Below are 20,705 nucleotides of genomic sequence, written 5' to 3' on the forward strand. Positions count from 1 at the left end.
AGTTTCTCTCCTAAGAATAGAAGCAAAGCAAGTAGTCAGAATGAAACCTAAATTCCATCTGATTTTAGTGTTGTACTTCAAAAGAGTGTTAAAAGAGTGCCCTGACTTTCCAGGATTTTCACTGGCATTTCACTCTTTTTTTCCTAAAAAGAAACTCCTGCCCTTTCATTGCCAAGTTCTGGAGTTTGGCTACTTCAGTAGTTATTTCTGAGTTGTTGCACTGAGGTTTTCATTGGCATTAGCCAAGCATTAGCACTGCTTGCTGAAGCAAAACATGCTCTGCCTGACCAAGTAACCCAGCAAATTCTAGGAATTAGTGACAACTGGCTGGAAAAATCCCCAGAGGTGGAGCATGAGAGCTGCTCCTGTCTCAAGCTGTGAGCAGTTAGTCAGTAGCAGTGCAATTTATTTCCAAATCAGATGCTGGAAAACAGATCACTAAATGCAGACTGAACTGGCAGAAAAGGAGAAAAGTTTTCTGAAGCATTTTAACGTCATCAAACTCAGTTCTCTTGAAGAGGAGTTTGACTGTTGTCCATCATTATTAACTGGTCACTTTATACTTTCAGGGGAATAGTAGTGAAATGAATTTTGATTTAACTTTAGAACTCTTGTATTTTGTGCTCAAACTTTTGTAAAAGAGGAGATCCTTCCAAAAAAAACGAAGTGCTAAATACTGTGCTTCTGGCTGAACATGGGAAAAATACTGTCACTAGATGGAGCCAGTGGCCTTTGTATGGAAGAAACACAGAAATACCCAACACAACTGTTTTCCAAACTGCTGATAAATCTGCTCGTTCCTCCTTAAATGTTAAACAAAGACTGGTGCTTACGTTGTTAAGGCAGAGACAGTCATTTCATGGGTCTTAATACTGGTGTAGGCCATCGTGGGGGTTTATGGGTGGTGCACAGATTTGTTGGTTTTGTTGAGCTAAAGTGAGGAAGTACAAGTTTATCTATCTGGCTGATACAAAACTGCAGAGATCACAGTTCTTGTAGCACAGTTCCTGTTGCAGGCTCTATTCCTAGGGAAGCAGCAACTTACCTGTTCAACTGTTGTGATTTTTAACCACTAAAGCAACACTTTAATACAAAGGGGGTTATTCCAGCAGGCTGATTTGTTTGCATAATTTGCATATTTTTGAAGGATAGGGTAATATTACTGAAGAATTGGAAAAGTTACATGTTGTTCTTCATATTTTTGCAGACCTTAAGTGATGTTAGAAATTTGAACTTTCCACCATTGTTCACTCAGAAGTATGCCCAAGAGGTGGGTACATCTGATGCTATTACTTGTAGCCTTTTCATTAATAATTGTAGCTTTTTTCTTTGTTTTTCAGTTGCTTTGCAGGTAAAAATGGAGAAACCAGGTTGCTTTCATGTTATTAAGATGCATTTCTCTATCCCTGTACTTCTCTACGTTTGAAAGCTATAACATTGAAGTAATGGGCACCATGACACTTTTGTCAGTTTTCCTCCAGGAATACATTTCTGCCTGGCTTCCCTTTATCACTTGCAGTCATCCATTTCACATACATCCTGTCATGATTTCCTGCAACAAACCCATATCCCCAAAGAGAAAGTGCAGATTTCCTGACAGGTAAAGGGAAGGCTCTAAGTAGCACCATGACTGTATGGGATCCCCTCCAGAACTGGACCTCCCAAGAGGGAAATCACATGAGCAAATTGTGCTGTGTTCTCATTAGTCAGGTGTGTAAAGTGATGTGGCTGCAGGTAAAGAGGAGGTGATGTACAAAACCTCCCCAGCAGAAAGCTGAGGTGCTCTCAGGTGTTCAAGGTAGCTTCAGACCAGTGGCCAAATGAGACCAGCCTTTCCTGCTCTACAGCTCAAGGTTGCCTGGGAGAAGGGGCTGTGCTGTGCTCAGCTGGAGCAGGACACTAATTCTGATCAAATTTGAACCAGATATTCAAACTACCTGTACATTTAAAGAAAAATTCTAATTTGCCACAAGGAAAATTCGGTGTGGCTTAATATGTGATGGCTTAAGCATGAAGCTAAAAATTACTTATAAATTATGTATCATATATTTAATTTTGATTGCAAATAATGTGAAGTTTTATAGCTATTCAACCTTGAGTCAGAGTTGGTTTGCCAAATTGTTTTTTAGTTCTTGACAGTAAAGACACTTTAACAGATGCACAGTGATACATTTTAAAATATTTAATGCACTTCTAACTACTGAGCCAAAGCACTAGTACCCAAATAACTCAGAAAGCAGCTGGGGGTATTTTCCACTTATTCACACAGCCACAGTTGAAGCCAGGACATTAAATAAGGAAGAATTTATGGCTTGGTTCATGTGATACATGTTGTGTTTTCTTCCAGTACACCATGGTGAAGGACATGCTCTCTCCAAGTCCCACTGAACGACCAGAGGCTGCAGCAATCATAGAAAATCCTGTCTTTGAAGACTTGGAGCTCCCACCCAAACCCGTGCTCAGGCAGAGGTCACGGACAATGAGTCTATCAGGAAATAAACATTCCAGACAACCAAGCAAATAACTATCCTCAGGATCACTTCTTCTACTCGGCAGGTTTCACAGGGATTGTTCAGCAGAAGGATCCTATGATGCAGAATGTTTATCTTGGGAATAGTTTACTTCAGCTTTTTTTGCCATGTTTAATGTATAAGACGTGTTGGACAGATTTTCGTTTACTTTGAAGCCCAGTAACCAAACCTTTCACATTCCATTTTCCTTACCTTTGCTCTCCTAGATGGACGGGTCCAGCTGCTGTGCTTGCCAATGTTGTGCTCCATTATCCTTTTTTGGGGGGTTTATTGGGTTTTTTGAAGCTTGTAAATGTCAGCTTGCTGGGTGAGTGAGAGATCTGTAACATGTAAATAGAATTAAAATACTGTATTTTTATAGAGCAAATTACAGTCTCTAAGCCTAGTGAGTGTCTATCTGGATCACTTGCTCTTTGGTGAAATGAAGATGATTTTGAAATGAACTTTGACTCAATTTTTGTCCCTGGTGGGTAAACTGGGAATCTGCACTATTTTTAAAGCAAAAAAGTACCACAGTTGTACATATTGTCACTGTCCATAGCCTGTCATTAGAGAAAATCATTTCATACTTCTGCACTACTGTAGATCTTAGGGAATGCATCTTATACAGATGAAGCTGTAGAGAAGGAAAAGGAGCTTTTTGCCATTAAATGGGGGGGTTTATAGGCAGTGGTTGGAAGAGCCATAGTCAAAATTATGTACAAAAATGTTGTGATTCTGAAAATTTAAACCTAATGAAGTCATACGTGTCGTATGTAATCTTGTAGATTTGTACTTTTTAAAAAAAAATCAACTGGTAGGCATTTGTGTAATCTGCTACTTTAACTGCCTAATGCCATGCTTTTATTTCTCACTGTAAATATGTTAATTTTTATTTATAAAATACAGAATCAATCCATTTGGGTTGGTGGTGTACAGGATGCACTTGCTGTAATTGTTGAGTGCATTGATTATTGTGACTTCTTTCAAGTCTGAATGATTTAATAAACTTTTTTTATTTATAAGACAAAATAGTAGTTGCTTCTGTTGGAAGCCTGCATCTGTGTGTGCTGCAGATGGCAGCCCTGTGCAGTGGGAACAGGATGGGCTCTGCATTCCTGAAACTTCCTTAGCTTCCCTGTCTCACACTGGCCACCACGTGTGTGATGACGCAAAACTGGACGTGCTGCTTGGAAGTGAGATAGGATCTGGAGAAAGAAAGGAACTGAGCTCTAAACTGGGTGGATTATGGGGGCAGTCGCTCACCAGAGAGGGGAGAAGGGATAATTCTTACGCTGTTAGAACTGTTCTTGTACAATGGCATTTTTCTCTTTTACAGACTCAAATTTGTTAAAGTCTCTGAAATCAGTTTCCTAAAAGAGTACTGGATTCAAATCCTTCTGGGGATCACTGCACTGTGGTGTGACAATGTGACCAGCAGTTAAACCAGCTGACACCCTGCAGCTTTATGATAAGGCAAAAGTAGATTACAATGATTGTCTTTCTTTTGCTCTTGGATGACTCTTCTAGATACTGGCTTGTCCAGGTGAAGCCAGAATGCTGCAGTGAATATCTGATCAGGAGCAGAATTTGTGTTTAGCTGGGTTAGAGCAGGAGAATTAAGCGTGTCCTCTTGCCTTGGATTTCCCTGTTTGCATCAGCTACGAGTGCACAGTGAAATGGCCACACATGGAGCCTCTTTGCCTTCCCTGCCAGCTCAGTGATTACAGGTGGAGCACAGGAAATGAGGAAAAAGGTATTTTTAACTTGCTGTATATCTGCATGTGGGTAGCAACCTATTCCAAGGGCCCTGCAGCATTTCAGTACCAAAACTGGCATATGTGTTCACACCACGTGTGTCTGCATATTCTGGGATGTCACACTTGCCCCCAAAGGCGTGGACAAATCCTCCCCTGTGTGGGAGGTCCCTGCCCAGCCACAGTAGTATCTGGCCACGTTCAGCTCTGATCAGTCTTTGCTTCTCTAAGCACTGGAGTGTGTTGTCCCTGTCTTTGCCCCTTGCCCCTCCTCCAAGGTTTGACTGAGAAAGGCTGTTCTCTAAGGAGAGAGATTTTCCTCTGAATGGTGTGTGCTTCCCTGCCAGCTGTTTTGTGGAAAAACACCCAAAGTGGAATAGCTGTGAGCTCACAGCCCTGCAAAAGGGGCTTTGGCCTGGGGCTCTGCTGTGCTGTGCAGTATCGGGGTCCTGTCCCATTCTTGCACAGGATGTTGTCTATCCCTCAGCTCCCTTCCTCCCCCATAGCTCTTGGGAATGAAACTGCATTCCTTGTCCTGTTTTATCAAAATGACCTGGGTGGCAGCAGCAGGATTCCTGCCCTGCCCACCTTTGTGCCCATGGGATGCTTCCCCCAGAATAAGGTGTAGTACTTACCACTTCCATGTTGTTACTGGAGTCATAGGATCTGGGACACGGGACCCTTTCCATGGAGAGTCATTTGACAGGAGAACCAGTGCTGAACCCCAGGGCAGGGCTGGTTTTTCTACCAGGCTCTTGAGAGAGAACTCCTGACCCTTGTGCTGGTGTCTTCAGTGGCTGAGCTGCTCCAGGCAGGTCCTACTGCATTTTGCTACCTCTGAGGACAGTCCCCTGGTACGTTTTCAGAGTAACCCTTCAGTGAGGCGCTTTTGTCTTTCCTGCAGGGAGCCAGTGCTGTTGGAAATCCAGACAAGCACTTGGAAGTGGTAAAAATAATCATTCCCATTTATCTTTATGTCTCTCTGGTAGATACCACAGTGTACACACAGTAATTCCTATTCACATCCCATCTTTAGATGGTGTTGGCCGCCTGTAGCTCCCTTTGAAACCCTTGGGCACTCCGTGCTCCTGTTGGTGCAGCAAATCTTTCTCATCTCCTGGGGTCTGCCACATGGGAATTCCCCTTCCAGAATTAACAAGGAAACTCACAGATAATTCACAGAAAGCCATGGAAAGCTCTGAATATCCAGATGTTGCAGAAGCCAGTGAGCTGAACCCTAAGCACAGCCCAGGCTGCAGAGTGGTGCCTCTTTAAGAAGTGAGCTCTGCTCTTCGGCCACATCCCTCCCCTAATTCCCAGACACGGACTGACACACATGGAGTTATCAAAACTGGTCAAATCTGTAATGAAGCTGCAAGATGAGAGCTACAGTGGCTTGATTGATAAGAAACAGTGTCCCACCTGACACAGATCACCAGTAATATGCACGAAGATAAGGTCACATTATGTCATGCTGGTTTTTTCTTTTACCCAATGCAAAGGCTGGATTTGTCTTAGGAAATGCTCGTTAGAAAAATAGTTATCCAGGAATGAATTAGCTCCATTAATGTAACAAATTGCCCCTAAAATTTCCAAGTTCCTCATTATTGAAACTGTGGAAGGTGAAGAAATGCGTCTTTGTTGTATTGTCCCCAGCTGTAATATTCCAGCCCCTTCTTCCCCTATTTTCCTACTCCTTGTTTTCCCATTCGGATGTGCTCCAGCACTTTCTGTATCACCACCTCCAGTGACTGATCCTGAATCCCTATGACTTGGGTTTGCCCTTCAGGGCACCGTTGGGCACTGTCACGCTGTATTCCAGGTCTGGAGCAGTCTTGGAAAACGTGGCTATGGAAACCATGTCTTCCCCAACGTCCACCTGAGACCTGTGCCTGCAAATGATCAGCTTCTTCAGAGCACGCTGGAAGTCCCTGTTGAGGAAGGCGTAGAGCAGGGGGTTGATGGTGGAGTTGCAGTACCCCAGCCAGGTGATGATCTTGAAGGTGCCGACCAGCACCGTGCTGGTGGAGTCGGTGCCTCTGGCCGCCAGCCAAACGTTCAGCACGAAGTAGGGCAGCCAGCAGAGCACGAACACAGAGATGATGATGCTGATGGTCCTCGTGGCCTTGTTCTCCAGCTGCAGGTGGTTCTGCCTCTTGCTGTTGGGGTGGTAGTGGATCTCCAGCGTCTGGGACATGATGCGGGTGGCCTTGAGGCGGGAGGCGCGGTAGATGAAGAAATACATGCTGCACATGACCATGAAGGGAAGGAAAAACGCCAGGGCGGAGGCCACGATGGCAAAAACCCAGTTGGTGACGAAGATGCATTCTCTGCCCGCATCAAAGTCCACCCCGGGGATCTCATTCCAGCCTTGCATGACGGGAAGGAAGGAAATGAGGGAAGAATATACCCAGACCATGCAGGTCATCACAATGCATCTGCAAAAGGAGAGAGATGCGGAGGGGAGAGAGGGTCTGAGTAATTTTGAGTTGAGAACATCCAGTACGATTCAATCCCCATGGTAACCTGTGTGGGATATTGCTGCTGAGCAGTCCAGCAGGGCTTGGAGAAGGGAAAAAGCTGGGGTGTAGCAAGTCCAGATGTGAATATCTCTAACAATTAGGTAATTGGTTTGTAGTTGACAGAATTGGGGCCACTGTAAGGAGTGCTCAGAGCTGGCTGAGAAAAGATGAGGAAAGGTTTTGCAGAAGATGTTTGTTAGCATTTGAAACTACAGCGTCTAGATTTTTTTGGTTTCAGCTTTACTAGCTGTCCATTCTCTCACCCTCTGGGGTGTGATGGTGGAGCTGAGGGACACCAGATCACAGAATCTGTGACAGGGGGGCCACAGAGCCCCCTCCTCACTTTGCCTGTGATCCACAAATCAGACACAGCAAGAGTGACAGTGGGAAAAACGTGCCTAGAAGAGCCTGAACCCACCCTCTAAAGCACCCCACTGCTGCATTGTCCTCTCTGCCCACCCTCATGACTTTCCCCACCCTGCAGTCCTCATTTCAGCCTTTTGCATGAAACCCTCATAGGAGCTTAGAAACTCTCCCTGTTTTCCCTGAATATCACTTCAGAAAAGATGGTGAGTTTAAGAGAGGGAAGACTACTGCTACATGCATCCTTCTGGGTCCCCTTTCACCTAGTCCTTAGAAGTTCTTCAAAGTCCTTCCCCATTCCTGAAAGTGTTAAGGCCAGGGCTTGAGCAACCCGGTCTAGTGGAAGGTGTCCCTGCTCACAGCAGGGGGATAAACAAGATGATCTTTAAGGTCCCTTCCAACCCAAGCCTTTCTGTGATTCTGTGAAATGCCCATGAAATGACTTCAGAGAGAAAAGGCTGTAGGTCCAACTCGGCCCATATCACTGGTTTCTACCCTGCTTTGCAACCCATCCATAGCTCAAAAAATACTCTCCCAGGAGCACCATCCATCCCCTCAGCTGCATCTTCCTTGTCCTCTCCTGCACCACATTAAGCATTTTCTGCAGTTTTAAATGGTGCAAAGTTCCTTTCACGACATGACGCTGCTTCTGGGTAGCACCTGTCAACAGCTCTTTAAGCCCCAGGTCAATGTAGGCCATGGCCAAGTGACAACCTGAAGGGACCCAAAGTGAGGAGCAACTGCACTCACCTGCCACGGGACATCCTTCTGGAGTAGTGGTAGGGGGTGACCACGGAGCAGTACCTGTCCAGGCTGATGAAGCACAGCGTGACAATGGATGCGGTGCAGAACATGACATCGAAGGAGATCCAGACTTTGCAGAACAGCTTCCCAAACAGCCACACCCCCGTCACCTCGTAAATGATGCTGCCAGAAAAAACGGGGGGAAGTCAGAGCTGGAAGGGCTGAGTTTGTGCAGTCCCTGGAGGTGTTTATGGCCAGGCTGGATGAGGCTCTGAGCAACCTGGTCTAGTGGAAGGTGCTCCTGCCCAGGGCTGAACAAGATGATCTTTAAGGTGCCTTCCAACCCAAACCATTCTGTGACTGTTTCTTTATGACTGCGCTGAGGTAATGCCATATTTTATCACACAGGTGCTAAAGATGGGCACACAGCTCAGCCAGCAGGGATTCATTCTCAAACCACAACCCAAGAAAGGAGCACCCCACGGCTGGAGCATGGCTGAAGAACAGCAAACCTGTGCTTCTTGTAGCCTAAATGCCTTGAGAGAGCTGCTTTGCCCCACAAAGCTCCCCAGATTTACATCTGCACAGCTTCGTTTATCACAGCATTTTCCCAGTGCCCTACTCAGCACAGACTTTTATGATTTCTCCCCAGTTCCTGGGGCATGGGAGATCTCCAAGAAACTCACTTCACATCTGATCTTATGCTTCAAAACCAGAAAGGACTTCCACTTTGGTTAAAAAAAAAAAAAACAAAACAACATCCTAGGAGGAAGCCTATGCAGATTGTACATTACGTAGCTCATAAATGCCTCAGCAAGGTAAACACACCAGCAAAAAGCAGACATGGTCCCAAAAATATTTCTAACAAAATCAAGAGGGCCCTGTGAGAAGTGAGCAGTGAAGGAAGGAACATATGGCAGCTGTAGGAAGGCTGATGCATGTTTCTATAGCATTCAATGAGATGCCATTTGCTTCTCCTTCCTTTCGCCAGCTTTCTGCAGCTCCTGGGGTGCTGCTGAAATCACCATTGTGAGTGAATTTGATGAGTAACTCCCTAGCCCTGCAAAGCTTTAATTATCCTGTAACTTCCCAGCTTGCTGGTTAAATACGGTGAGATCAGGGCTGCTGAGCTGCAGTGCTCAGGTGTCCAGCAAGAGCAGAAAGATTCAACTTGGTGTCAGAAAGCAATGCCTGATCTACATCTCATTAGCACCAATTCATTAAAACGACTTATGAAGGTTGTTCCAGAGCACAGCAACTGCTGTAGGTGGGTGCAGCGCTGCTGAAGGGTCCCAGCCCTTGGCAGCTCTTTGTTATGTGGGATTCCACGCAAAAACCCAAGCAAACATTAACCTACAGCAGAGCCCGTCCTTCCACTGTGGTGGCCTCCACACGGGCAGCATGGAGGATCCCACAGCACACACATGGAAAAGTTACATGGCTCTTTTACAGAGGGGAAATGAGGCATTAGAATTGAAGCACAGCTTCAGTACTGGACTTGGGTGCCATTTTGCCTTTCCTCAGAGTCCTCCTTATCCCCAGAGATGCTGCAGAGCCTGTGGTGTGCCCTGGTCTCCCAGAAGGAGTCATGCTGCTGTCAGGGCACCCTTGCACACAGCTGCCAGCTGAGCAGGTGCCCAGCTCTCACCTGCACACATCTGGTGGGATGCAGACACCTGACCCCTCTTCTCTGAGGTAAAAGATCTCTGCAGCTTGGCAATGATGCTGATAAGAAGGCGTAGTAGAAGCCCAAAGAAACACATGATGAAGTCACCCCTGCCATGCACTTTTGCTAGCAGAGGAAAAGAATAGCTGGAGCTATTCAGCCTGGAAATGACAGACTGGCTGGAGTACTCAGACAACGAGCTAAGCTCAGCTGAACTGCTCCTGCAAACCAGCCAAGCCAGGGACAAAACACAAGTCTTACTCTTATGAAATTAAGACACCAAGTGACAAATTTGTCATTCCTTTCTGTCACATTTTCTTGAGCCAAACTGCCTCCTAAGATCATTTCTTTTCTTTCCCTTTGGCACATGATAACCTGCCAACTGAGGAGCAAACTGAAATCCAAAAGAGCAGCAGAGATGTGAAGCCAGAACAGTGGGAAGGTGTGAAACAACAGCCACTGTGTTGGCAGGGCTGGACAATGCTGATGGAGCCAACAGGGTCCATTCCCCACCACATGGCCACCAAGAGCTGGTAGGTCTCCCCACCAGGCAACACCAGGAGAGGCACAAAGGACCATCCATGCTCTGATCTTTGCTCCCCTTTATAGTTTTTGTTGTTTAAGTAAAACATCACTAAAAGCAGATACAAAATAGAGAGGAGGAAGAAATTTTTTGAGGTTGTGAGAGAAGTGAGGTTGCCCAGGGAAGCTGTGGCTGCCCCATCCCTGAAGAGTTCAAAGCCAGGTTGGATGGGGCTCTGAACAACCTGGCCCAGGTGCCTGTGTCCCTGCTCACTGCAGAGGTTGGACTAGATAATCCCTAAAGGTCCCTGCCTACCCAAATCAGTCTATGGTTCTATGATAATTTCAGAACCTGAATTTAAAGTTCACCGAGATTAATGTTGAAATTAGCAATAATATTTTTTTTAAGAGTATCATTAACTGCTTTTTTTTACCTGATACCATGAACTTTTAACTCAGTCTGTAATTTCTTGTTGGGACAATATTTTTCAGTGCCAAATTCAAAGGAATAGACAGCCCCATGAGAACTGAAGCATAGAACCTGAAAAGAGTTCAGCTTCCTCATATTGCCCCAGGAACTCAAAATAGGGTGCAGCTCCCTGATTTACCCAAACCTAGGGCTGCTTTGCAGGACAAGACAGCCAGGACAAGTCAGCTGCTTTCTGTGTTGGTTTCACTGTTTTAGCCAGGTGAAGCTCTCCTAAACATAAACCTCATGCAGGGACACCTGCCCTCTCCAGTGCCCCTTCCACCAAGAAATATAGGGGAAGCCTAAACTACTCTGCTTACACTGAATAAATTCCTTACATTCCATACTCAGGGCTAGTCCTGGAAGAGGGGGCTCAACAACTGGAGCCCCACGTGCAAAGCTGGAAATCAAATTCAGATCAGTAGCCAGGGGCCCTATGTGGCCAACAGGAAAAATACCCTTGGGAATTGTGTCTCCTTGCATTATAAGGGGATCCATAACACAGAGCAGAGCCGGGGAAGCACATACAGCCACCAACCCACGGTTCAGCCCAGCCCTGAGCCCAGCGGGTGAATCCCAGCCCTGCTCCAAGAGCAGATGCAGAAAGGACACTTGTACTTCTCTGCTCCTGCCCCACGGATGCTCCTCACCTGAAGGGCATCACCAGACAGGCCACGAGGAAGTCTGCCATGGCCAAGGACATGATGAACATGTAGGTGACAGTGCGCAGCCTCCTCTCCACCACCGGGCAGAGGAACACGGTGGTGTTTCCCAGGAGTGTGACCACGTCGATGAGGGTGAGGATGAGCCCAACGAGCGCTTCCTGGAGCCCGACCCCTCCCCTCGCAAAGGAGGAGGCAGCAGAGGAGAAATTAGAGAGCCAAGTTTCATTCCTGTCCATCAGCATCTTCCCACCGTTAAAATCTGAGCGAGACAAAAGGGGAGAACCAGAATTACTTTAATGCACGACTTGTAGGTGTGTGAAAGGAAGGACAGAAGTAGTGTTTTTGTTTCATTTATTCCAGGAAAAATCCACACACCCTGCTGTGCCTGTGCCATCACTGTCCTGGGGTTAGCAGCCCATTAGAAGTGCCTGAAATCCTGCGGGTGAGGATAAATGTGCAGCATTGACTGAAGTCCTTCACAGCAATTAAAAGACCTCCTGTGAATGAAAATGCATCATCAGATGAAGCATGAAACCAGAAAAAAAAAAAAGAAAAATAGAAATGTACTGAGAGCAGAGAGAGGACAAGAAAACAACTGAAATGAAAAATTAAAGCAGCTGGGCTAAATCCCACTGAACAGCATGCCAAGTCCACAAAATGTGGGGGCTGGAAGTAGATGATCTTTAAGGTCCCTTCCAACCTAAACCATTCTGTGGTTCTATATTCTCATTATTGTCTTTGCCACCCCCAGAGCAGCTGAGGCTGCTTGCCCAGGCTGGCTGCTTCCATAACCCCACTGCTCAGTCCGTGCTCCTGCTGCTTTTTCAAGCTCTGAAGTCAAGAGTTTTTTTACTACCACAGTGGGCAGCTCAATCCTCCAGTCTGAATGGCCAAGCAGGGCTGCCAGCAGCTACACAGGGAGCAGAATCATGGAATCATGGAACCACAGAGAGATTTGGGTTGGAAGGGACCTTAAAGATCATCAGATTGAGGTGTCTCAGGGGCAGTCGTGACCCCAGACCCATGTTCCCTCTGTGCCCAGATGGGAGATGATGCTCCCAACTCTGTAATGGGGGATTTTTCCATTGAGGAAATCCACGTGCTTGTGTCCCCAGCTCAGTTCCCAGACTTTGGCCAAGTGGTGTCACAGGTACCTGGGAAGGTGGGAATGATGCCCTGGATAAACTCCAGCAGTTCAAAGCTCACTGGTGTAGCTGAGGGAACACGAAGACAAAACTTGTGGGGAAAAGAGAATTATAGAAATATTTCCAGATGTGAAATGGTTGTATTTAAATATCAGCACTTCTACTGTGACCAGGATCTGCTTCCATAGTGCCTTCAGGTCAATCCCACATCTCCAGGGCATCCTACTGAGCGCAGCGTGAGGATGGGCCTGGATAACAGCCCTGTAGCCCAACATGCCTCATCTCACAGGGACCAAACTTTGCCTCAGGAGGAGTGTAAGAACAAAGCAGCAAAATGTTCCCAACATCTCTTTGTCCTTCCTGCAGCCTATGATCCACAATTACATCGAAAGATGGCTTCAGTGACTTGTGAATCATGAAGTTGTCTTGCTTCCCTTCTGGCCCAGAAAGCTTTTAGCATTCATGACCTCCTGTAGCAACAACTTCACAGCTCAGCCCTGTACCTCTTTTTGCTTGTTCTGATCCTGCCACCAGCCAGCTTCATTCGCTGCCCTCCGGTCCTTGCATTGGAAGAGACGTCACAAAACCCATCCCCGTCCGCTCCCTCAGTGCCACTGGTGGGCTCTTTAACCTCTCTCACACCCCCCCAGCCCCCTCCTCATCTGCCAACTTGCTCATTCCTCACAGGCAAGCAATGGAGGATTCCTGGCCATCCCTTCTGCTCTTCTGAGCCTCTGAGAGGGACCAAACCTCCAAACAATTTCCTAGAGGTAAATGCTCTGTGGATTTACCTAAGGGCGTGATCTCTCTTTTGTCCTGCTCCCCTTTCACAACCATCCCTGACACGGTTTGCAGTGGCACTGAGCACTGAGCTGGCCTTTCCACTGGGCTGTGGCCATCCAAAGGCTTGTTCCTGGGCAGCAACAAGAGCTCAGAGCCTGATGCTTTAGATGAGAAAATAGGATGAAATTAGGAAATTAAATTCTCTCCATCTTCTCCAAACTCCATCACTTCACAGATGAATTCTTTCTTCTATTTTAATGCTCAGCGAGCCTCACAAAACCTTTTTTTTCAGTTCATTAAGTCAGACATTATCCTTCATGCCCTGATTAAACTTTCTTTCGCCTGCAAATATCACCACTTCATGATTCACAATTTTTCCAGTTGGAGATGGATAGAATCCCACGTATCCCAGCCCCTATCCCTGTAAAGAGCATCACTGACCTCTCTGTAACTCACCATCCACTTCCCCCCTGCATTTCACCTTCCAGACAAGTGTTTATTCACACAAGGAACTTCCTTCTTAACTCAGGGCTACTTCATTTCCTTAAAAGCCCCCACCATGAGGGACCATATTGAAAACCTCTCAGAATTCCAAGCAGACTACACCACCTAGATGCTTCTTTTCCACCTGCTGACTTCTTCCAAGCATTCCAATACAACTCTGAAGCTGCTTTTTTCTAAAAGCAGTAGTGACCTTGTCTTTAGGTGTAATTGTGTATTCATGCACCTACTCATCCTTCAAGATCCTCAGCTCCGTCCCCTGACTTCTGTTTATTTGCTGGATTTAGTGGTTTCCTTTCTTTCAAGTTAAAAATTAGAAGTGAAAAACAAAATCAAGAAATAGCTCAAGCTGTCTAGGAAAAAAAATAAAGAAGCAAAGCTCTTCCTCACTGGAGCTGGGAGTTACTGACTGAGACCTGAAGCTCTCCTACTCCTCCAGCACTGAGAACAAGCAGGTTTTTTGGGCATCATCTCAGGCAGCCCCCAAGCCAGCACTGCAAAAAGTCTGCAGGGTGTCTTAAGTACCTCAGTCCTAATGAAAATATTCCTTGGACAACATTCCACATCCTAGTAACACCCCATAAAAATAAAATAAAAAAATACAGTCTCCAGCTCTCCCATACTTGTCAGAAAAGAGGATAATCTGTGCCATTCTTTCTAACAGCTCCACTGAGGATGTCATCAGACTGGATGAGCTCCTGTGGAACAGTTGGATTTCAATGCAGCCACATTTCCTGGCAGAAAAAAATTTTTCAGCCTGTTCTCCTCCCTGCATATTCCACACAGACAGCTCAGGGACAGCCGGCTGGGGAAACCACATGGACGCAGCACACGGCCACATGGGAGCCAGGCTGAGAACCTGCCTCTGCAAGGGCCATTCCAGGCTCCACAGCCATCTCCCAGCTCATCTCCCACACCTGCTGGTGTCCTCACACCGCTGGTACCTCTACAAGATCTGAAAGCTGCTCTCTGATCCACACCTCAAGCTGACCCCTAACCAGTTTAAACGCTTGAGCACCACCCAGTGAGCCCCAGGTTCTCCTGGGAGAGCACACAGCATTGGGAAAGTCTCCTAAGACATGAACAGCAAAAAATCAGGTTTGATGAAAAATCGATGGTTTAAAAAAAAATCCAACACCAAATTGTAAAGTTTAAAACATCAGGTCTTAAGGTTTTAAAAAATCACTGTCAAATTTCTTTTCATAAGTAGATGAGAATGATAGAGGAAAATTCTGAATTAATTATTTGGTTTTTTAGATGTAACACTGAGACAAGAAGGTTTTGAAGTCACACCTTCCTGCAAACAATGACTGTTCCCACACAGCCATTAAGTTTGTGTCAGTGTTAGAACAACTCTAATTAAAGCAGATCATTACTTTCACTGCTCTGCGAACAAACACTCAAACTTTGAGCAGAATTAGGACACGGTTATTAGAATTCCTCTTTGCAAGCTGTCTGTGCTCCTCAAGTACCATCTCAGCCACCAGCCTGGGTTAAAAGGTCTCAACTGAAAAACTCACAGCAGGCTCCTTAATGCAGGATACATCCAGGAGTATGGCAGCACACAAAAACAGCAGACAGATGTGCCCACACTCACAAAACACTAGAGAAGCACTCTTTTGTCTCTTTGGTTTCTTTAATCAACACAAAGGCTGAGGGACTGGAAATAAGGCTGTCTTTATTTGACATCCAGTACTCCAACAAGAACAAGGGATGATGGATGTTTGAAACTTCAGGTTTGAACCTTGAACTCTAATTCAGGGTGCAGACTACAGGATCCTGCTGCTCTTGATCCCTTTTAAGGATCCCCAGGCAGAGACCCTGGAAGCTCATCCACAGTCCCTGCCACAGCCAAGCAGATCAGGGTGGATGTCTGGATCCCTTTATGCCTTTGGCTGAGAAGCCAATCCTTACCCTAAGTGTGCTAAATCAAGTAACTTAACTAAGAAGTGCTGCTCTCAAACCACCTGGAGAATTGCTGACACAGAAAAGCAGGGGGATGACACCATTTTAACTTCTCTGTGGAAATTATTGGGACAAAGCAGGCTATGCCATCCTTCCCAGGGATGCACTTCCTCAGCTTAAAATACTGGAGCTTTTAAATTCCCCCGTGACCCACAGCAACCGATGTGGTTATGCTGCTGACATAGCTCAGAGTCTTTTTACAGCATCAGTCTCTCAGTCTTTCCTGTAAAATCAAAGGGAAAAATGCCCCATTGCACCATGATGTGGGATCTTCCCAAGTTTCCTGGGGATCGCAGATGCCTTAAGGTTTGCATTGTTCTTATTTGGACATTATAGTTCTGCTTCTCTTCAAGAAACTGATGGGTTGGATTCTGCTTTAAGGCTCTCTGAGCAAGGCAACTCCACCATTTCAGTTCCCCTTTAATATCCAGAAAGTTTGACCTAATTTATTCAGCAGACAAATCTCAAGCTAAAGGTTAATTTCATCGGTAAAAGGCATATTTTGATGGCAAGGGAGGAAAAAAAACACTCTTCAATCTCAAGGCTGACTGCACTTTAAAATCTTAGAGGAATGATGAAAACTGGAAATATATTCCTGGGAATACATTTGCTGCCAGGCTCTGCTCCTCTGCTGAATCAGGTAGAAACCAGCACATGGCAGCAGAGGACAACACCTGCCCCAGGACCTCACACACCTTTCCCTCCTCCTCCCCATGAGAAAACTGCAACAGATCAGTAATTGTTGAACAGTGCAAGCAATCTGTTGAACCGTGCAAGGCTGTGGGTGGTGATAAAGGAGGGGGAGAATCTCTAGGGATGCTCCCACCGGCACAGCAGGCACCCAAGGAGGCCATGCAGCGAGTGAGCCTCTGCACTGACTTTCCTTCTCTCTCTCTCTTCCTCTATCCAACTTTCCCATTGGAAGGGCAGCATTTCTCAGGGCACGATTTCTTTCCACCCCCAAATCAGAACAGAAGAATTCCTACAGCCTCTCTGACAGCCCCGGGGCTGGAAACACAGCAAAACACAACATCCTTACCTTCGAAAGTGACGGCTGAAGCAGCTCAGCAGCGTCCCTGAGCCCGGAGCGCGGTGCTTTCCCACCTGCAGGGTGCCAGGGACTCGGGCCAGCTCTCAGGGATCCTGGATCCCTCCCCACGGAGCTGCTCCCAGCCTGGCTGCGTGAAGCTGATGGTTCAGGACACGCAATCCTCATTCATAGCGGGCACAGCGCTTTGGGATCGCCTCTCGGCAGACGAGGAGGCTCCTCCGCAGCCAGAGCAAGTCTCTGGCAGCCACTGCCTGCTCCGGGAAGAGAGGAGAGAGCGGAGAGACATCCCAGCAGTGAAACTCAAGGCAAAGTTACACCCGCGCTGCGAGTACTGGGGTGCTCATTGGCATTAGGAGCTGAGCCGGGGTGCCAACCAAACCCTGGGGAGGCAAAACCCTCACCCTCTGGGGAGCAAAAACCCCAAAACCTGGAGAGCAAAAACCCCAGCTCCTGGGCTGCAAAAGCACCAAACCCTCGAGTACAAAGACACTCCCCCTGGGGTGCGAATCCACAGCCTCGGGGTGCCAAATCCACCCTTCCTGGGGTCAAACACGCCAAACCTCTTGGGGCAAAAGCGCCAACCCCCAGGACAGCAAAACCACCACCCCAGGCAGGGCAAAAGGCCGAGGATGCAGTGGAGCACATCTGCCCCTGCATCAGCCCGGGGAGGGGCTGGGGGTCCTGCCCGCGGAGGGGATCTGTCTTGGAGGTGGGGAAGAGCGGGGGGAGCCCTTCCCGCGGGGCAGACAGTGTTTGAAGGGGGTGTCCTTCGGGCAGAGGGTACAGGACGTGCCTGGGGGAGCCTGCGATAGAGGGGGTCCCACCCGGAGCGGGGAGCAGCAGCGGCAGCCGCGCCCGCGGGGAGCCCTGCCCGGGAAGGGGTGTCAGGATCCGCCCGGGGATGGGGATGGGGATGGGGATTCCGCTGGGAGCACTTACCGAGGCAGGCGGGGGAGCCGCCCGGCTCGCTCCTCCGCCCCGCTCCTCCCCGCTCCAGCCGGGAAACCTTCCTCCCCTCCGGGAAACGAGGCTCCCCGTGGAAACGGAGCTCTTTATTTTTTTCTGCTTTCGAACCAACCCTTCCCACTCCCCCTCGGCAACTACAGGGACACGGCGACCTGACGCGTGAAAACAACAATAAAAAATAAGAGGCGTGCCGTGGGTTTGGCTCCCCTGTTGCCAAACAGGGTGTTTTATTCAATAACTAAACGGAAACGCCGAAAAATCCCGGGCTGGAAGAGGAACGTGTGGCATGAGGTTGGTGGGATGCCACCTGCCCAGCCCCTCTCTGCCTTGTCCCCGAGTGTGGGTGGGCTGGGAGGGATGGGATGGGATGGTGGGTGACGGATTTTGGAAACTGGGCAGCGGGTTCTTTAGGCGTGTCCCCCGGGAAGCCTGGCTACATCGGCTGCCTGGAAAGGACAGCTCCTCTTCCCAGCTGCAGGTCCGGGCTTCAGGGGGTGCCTGGCACCTCTCGGGCTTCTGGGGGAGCTGACTCAGCTGGCAGAAAAAGAGCAAGGCAAGAAAAGGTGTAAAAATCTGGTTCTTTGAATGCTTGGGCGAGGGTCACACACGGAGATGGGCGTGTGTAATCCTCGTCCATAGCTCCTGTCCTAAAACAAACCCCAAATCACACTCAAATGCGTCAGCTTTTCACACTGAATTGCTCTCATCGGCATGTCAGTCTCCTTTCCCACTTGTTTTCCGAAGGCTGCTGCAGAGGTTTTGAACTGTGGCTTCACCCAGCTCCAAAAATGACCCTGGAGAATTTTCTCAGTGAGTCCATAGAGGAAATCTCTTGATCAGGGTCGGTGGGAAATAAAGAACCCAAACGTACTGATCTCTGCCTGGAATAGCCCAGCTCATTGGCCCCGGGTTTGTCTTTGACACTAACAACCAAACTGTGATGGAAGAGCATGTTTGGATCATTTTGTGTCGTATTTGTTGCTTCAGAAATAGTAGATTGCCCTTTGAACACAATACAATCTACTTTAAATTATGGATTTTCACTGCAGGGAAGGAAGGGAGAGAGAAAGAAAGAGAGAAAGAGAGAAAGAAAATGACATCACACCCAAACACAACCTCATCTCTGTATTTCCTTTGATAAGAATAAAATGTTTTCTATAAAGCTGGAGAAATAAGTAATGCATGGATCAGATTGGTTCCATTACTTTAGTCAACATAAACTTCTGTGTGTTTCTGAAAAAATCAGCTTTGACAACTTCAATGTAAAATACTTTAAATTATTGTGTTTAAAGTTATCTTCTAATTAACATTTAATTTTTAAAAGTTTTTATAAAACTTGAAATTTGAGCAAAATATTTTATTTCTGATCAAAAAGAACAATTTTCAAACCTGAAGGAAAGGTTCACCAGCCTCTTTGCTAGCTGAGCTCTTGAAGCCACCTTCTGATCTCCTTCATCACTCCATTAATGCCACAGAACCAAACAGGAGCATTTGACCAGGGAGAATAAACAAAAGGGTAGAAGTTTTTTTTTAAAAGCTTGTACCAAGCTCTTTTATTTCTCCATTTGCTGACAAATGAACATCAATAAATAGAATTAAATTATATATATACTTTACACATACTATATGAATTATATTTAGTAACATACTAATATATTAAAAGCATAATAAATATATTAAATTGCAGAAACAAGAAAAATCTTGTAATTTTAAACAATGGCTAGTTTATGGTGGTTTGTTTGTTTTGGCAGAACCTTCCAAAAACTTACTTTTTCATAGACTCATAGAATCTCATAATGGATTGGGTTGGAAGGCACCTTTCAAGGTCATGCAGTTCCAATCCCCCTGCCATGGAGAGGGGCCCCCAAATTCTTCTTGTCAGGGCTGCTCTCGGTCTGTTCATCCCCCAGCCTGGGCTGATAATGGGATTGCACCCACCCAGGTTCAGCACTCAGCCTTACCAAACCCCCTTCTCCTCCTCCATCTCCCTTGAATTCATAGTGCAAAAATAGTAAAAAGGAAGCTGCCTCTTTCCCTAATTAGCGTTAATTACCCCATCCTGGGGGGTGGGAGGGGCCTGTGCCACTGTCTGCGGTACCAGAGGGTCGCACAGCTGGGTCCTGGCTTTCCTTTTGCTGGGCCCTTCTTTATCGTCCTGGATTCCAGGCAGGCTGTCAGACTCCAGTAATTGAGTTTTTATGGAGTAGAGAATAATAGCAAAGGTCTGCAGCTCTTCCAAAGCACCAATCTCAAAAGAAATGACAAAGGAGAGAGATAACAGCAAGAAGAAGTAGTCTGGACAGTGTGCTGCAAATGCTGTGTCAGCCGCTCATATTAATGTCATCTGTGATCAATCCACCTGTCAGCACATCACAAACCATCCAAAAAACCATGACACAATTTAAAATTTACTGGAAATTCAAGCAGGAATTCCTGGGATGTCGTCTCATGGGTTGCTGGGGTTCTGGTTTTACCTCATATTTTCAGAGCTACCTGGAAAGGGAGGAATGAGGGGAAAATAGAGTTTATTTAGCTTTCTGATCTTTACAACAAGGAGAGTAATAGGAAATGTACATTTCAGAGCCTTTTGCATATCAGAAGCAGCTTGATCTCAAAAAATTTGAGATGTAGTAGAGCTGCTTATGCAGACACCGAGGTACAGCTCCTTAAACTGGCAAATAAGATGGTGCGGGGGCTGGAATACCCAGCAATGGTTTGAGGCCTCATTTACACTTGGTAGCCACTTGGAAAGCATTGTTAAATCCCTTGGGAAGGAGGGAAGGAGCTCAGACCAATGTGTTGTGTTGCTAAGTGCAAGATACAAGGAAACTTGGTGGGTTTTAGACCTCATGGTTCAGCAGTGGGGACGTTGCTGTGGCAAATGATAACCCCACCACACCCGGAGATTTACGAAACGCACACAGAAAAATGAATAAAAAAGGCCTGTAAATCACATGGCATGGGGCAAACAGGCCTGTAGGAGTGGCAGGTTTGTTTTGGAGTTTGCCTCTTGCGAGGGAGCCTGTCCTGATAGCACTGCCTCTTCTCCAGCCCCTTCTTAAGAAAGAAGAAAGGA

The 20,705-nt window shown here is 46.8% G+C and overlaps 2 protein-coding genes across 4 annotated transcripts in view; one reads left to right on the plus strand and one right to left on the minus strand.

The window, feature by feature from the left end:
* Positions 1–3,537, plus strand: part of EIF2AK3 (eukaryotic translation initiation factor 2 alpha kinase 3) — a 42,553-nt gene extending 39,016 nt beyond the window's left edge. The window contains exons 16-17 of the mRNA XM_048304127.1: positions 1,208–1,270; positions 2,348–3,537. Of these exons, the coding sequence (XP_048160084.1) occupies positions 1,208–1,270; positions 2,348–2,524 (240 nt within the window). The 3' untranslated portion in view covers positions 2,525–3,537. The remainder of the gene's footprint in view (positions 1–1,207; positions 1,271–2,347) is intronic.
* LOC125326159 (octopamine receptor-like) lies at positions 2,764–17,740 on the minus strand. 3 transcript variants are annotated; one of them, XM_048304128.1, is made up of 7 exons: positions 17,603–17,740; positions 16,652–16,914; positions 11,594–11,715; positions 11,204–11,477; positions 7,903–8,079; positions 4,903–6,705; positions 2,764–2,851 (listed from the first exon to the last, which is right to left on the minus strand). In XM_048304128.1, exons 3-6 carry the CDS (start codon positions 11,610–11,612, stop codon positions 6,033–6,035), a joined length of 1,143 nt encoding a protein of 380 aa, XP_048160085.1. In that variant the 5' UTR covers positions 11,613–11,715; positions 16,652–16,914; positions 17,603–17,740; the 3' UTR covers positions 2,764–2,851; positions 4,903–6,032. The 3 variants fall into 3 exon arrangements, with proteins under 3 accessions (XP_048160085.1, XP_048160087.1, XP_048160086.1); XM_048304130.1 differs by lacking the exon at positions 11,594–11,715; XM_048304129.1 differs by lacking the exon at positions 17,603–17,740 and having other exon boundaries at positions 16,652–17,123.
* Between the last annotated feature and the right edge of the window lie 2,965 nt (positions 17,741–20,705).

This window comes from Corvus hawaiiensis, chromosome 5 (genome assembly GCF_020740725.1).
Source record: "Corvus hawaiiensis isolate bCorHaw1 chromosome 5, bCorHaw1.pri.cur, whole genome shotgun sequence".
Taxonomy (NCBI): Eukaryota; Metazoa; Chordata; class Aves; order Passeriformes; family Corvidae; genus Corvus; species Corvus hawaiiensis.